The following is a 1,358-nucleotide window of genomic DNA, read 5'->3' as shown; positions in this document are numbered from 1 at the left end:
AAAAATTAAAAATTGGCTGGGCACAGTGGCTCACGCCTGTCTATAATCCCAACATCTTGGGAGGCCAAGGCAGGCAGATCACTTGAGGCCAGGGGTTTGAGACCAGACTGGCCAATATGGTGAAACTCCGCCTCTACTAAAAATACAAAAATGAGCCGGGCATGGTGGCACACACCTGAAATCCCAGCTACTCTGGAGGCTGAGGCAGTAGAATTGCTTGAAGCCAGGAGGTGGAGGTTGCAGTGAGTTGAGATCCAGTCACTGCACTCCAGCCTGGGCAACACAGCAAGATTCTGTCTCAAAACAAAAAATTAAAAATTAATTTTAAACAATTTGTAAAGATGGGCTGAGCATAGTGGTTCATACCTGTAATCCTAGCACTTTGGGAGGCTGAGTTGAGAGGATCGCTTGAGCCCAGGAGTTTAAGGTTGCAGTGAGCTATGATTGCACCACTGCACTCCATGGGTGGACATCTTTACTTTCTGGACCAGCTTCTGGGCCAGCATGGGTGGATATCTTTCCAGGGATATACCCTGAGTGACAGTGAGACACTGTCTAAAAAAAAAAAGAAGAATAAAAGAAGAAGATAAGGTTGAGACCATGGGCAGTAGTTTGACTCCAGACTCTTCAACATGATACTCAGTTGCCTTTGTACAGAACAATGCAGAAATAAAACCATGTGGCTCTGGACCGGAGCTGAGATGCTGGGATCCCTGGCTGAAGATATCATGACCTCTGCAGGAGCAGCACAAATGTGGTGGCAGTGGCAGGGGCTCACCCAGATAGTCATTCCTCTTCTGGTTGATATTCAGGATCTCTCTGATTTGGTCAACAGCTGTTTTGGGAGAGCCACCCATATTGGACTTTCCTAGAACAAAGAGAATAAAGACTTCTTCTAGGTAATATCAGGATTTCCCAGGGCCCTGGAAGAGTAGGAAAACATTTAGCCTGGGAACCTCAACACTTACACTGCCTATAAGAGCTTCAAAGTATACTTTTAGACTGGGCATGGTGACTCACGCCTGTAATCCTAGCACTTTGGGAGACCGAAACAGGTGGATTGCCTGAGCTCAGGAGTTCGAGAGCAGCCTGGGCAACATGGCAAAACCCTGTCTCTACGAAAACTGCAAAAAATTAGCGAGGTGTGGCCGGGCACGGTGACTCATGCGTGTAATCCCATCGCTTTGGGAGGCCGAGGCAGGCGGTCACCTGAGGTCAGGAGTTTGAGACCAGCTTGACCAACATGGAGAAACCGTGCCTATACTAAAAATACAAAATTAGCCAGGTGTGGTGGCACATGCCTGTAACCCCAGCTACTCCAGAGGCTGAGGCAGGAGAATCACTTGAACCCGGGAGGT

The 1,358-nt window shown here is 48.2% G+C and overlaps 1 protein-coding gene across 1 annotated transcript in view; it reads right to left on the bottom strand.

Moving 5' to 3' along the window:
- C2 (complement component 2) overlaps positions 1 to 1,358 on the bottom strand; it is a 34,331-nt gene that overhangs the window by 14,017 nt on the left and 18,956 nt on the right. Inside the window, exon 8 of the mRNA XM_011944841.1 lies at positions 779 to 895. Coding sequence (XP_011800231.1) covers positions 779 to 895 — 117 coding nt within the window. The remainder of the gene's footprint in view (positions 1 to 778; positions 896 to 1,358) is intronic.

The sequence above is a fragment of the Colobus angolensis genome, unplaced genomic scaffold (assembly GCF_000951035.1).
Source record: "Colobus angolensis palliatus isolate OR3802 unplaced genomic scaffold, Cang.pa_1.0 Scaffold236, whole genome shotgun sequence".
In the NCBI taxonomy this organism is placed as follows: domain Eukaryota; kingdom Metazoa; phylum Chordata; class Mammalia; order Primates; family Cercopithecidae; genus Colobus; species Colobus angolensis.
The sequence above is the reverse complement of the archived record's forward strand: the minus strand, read 5'-3'. Positions and strand labels throughout refer to the sequence as shown.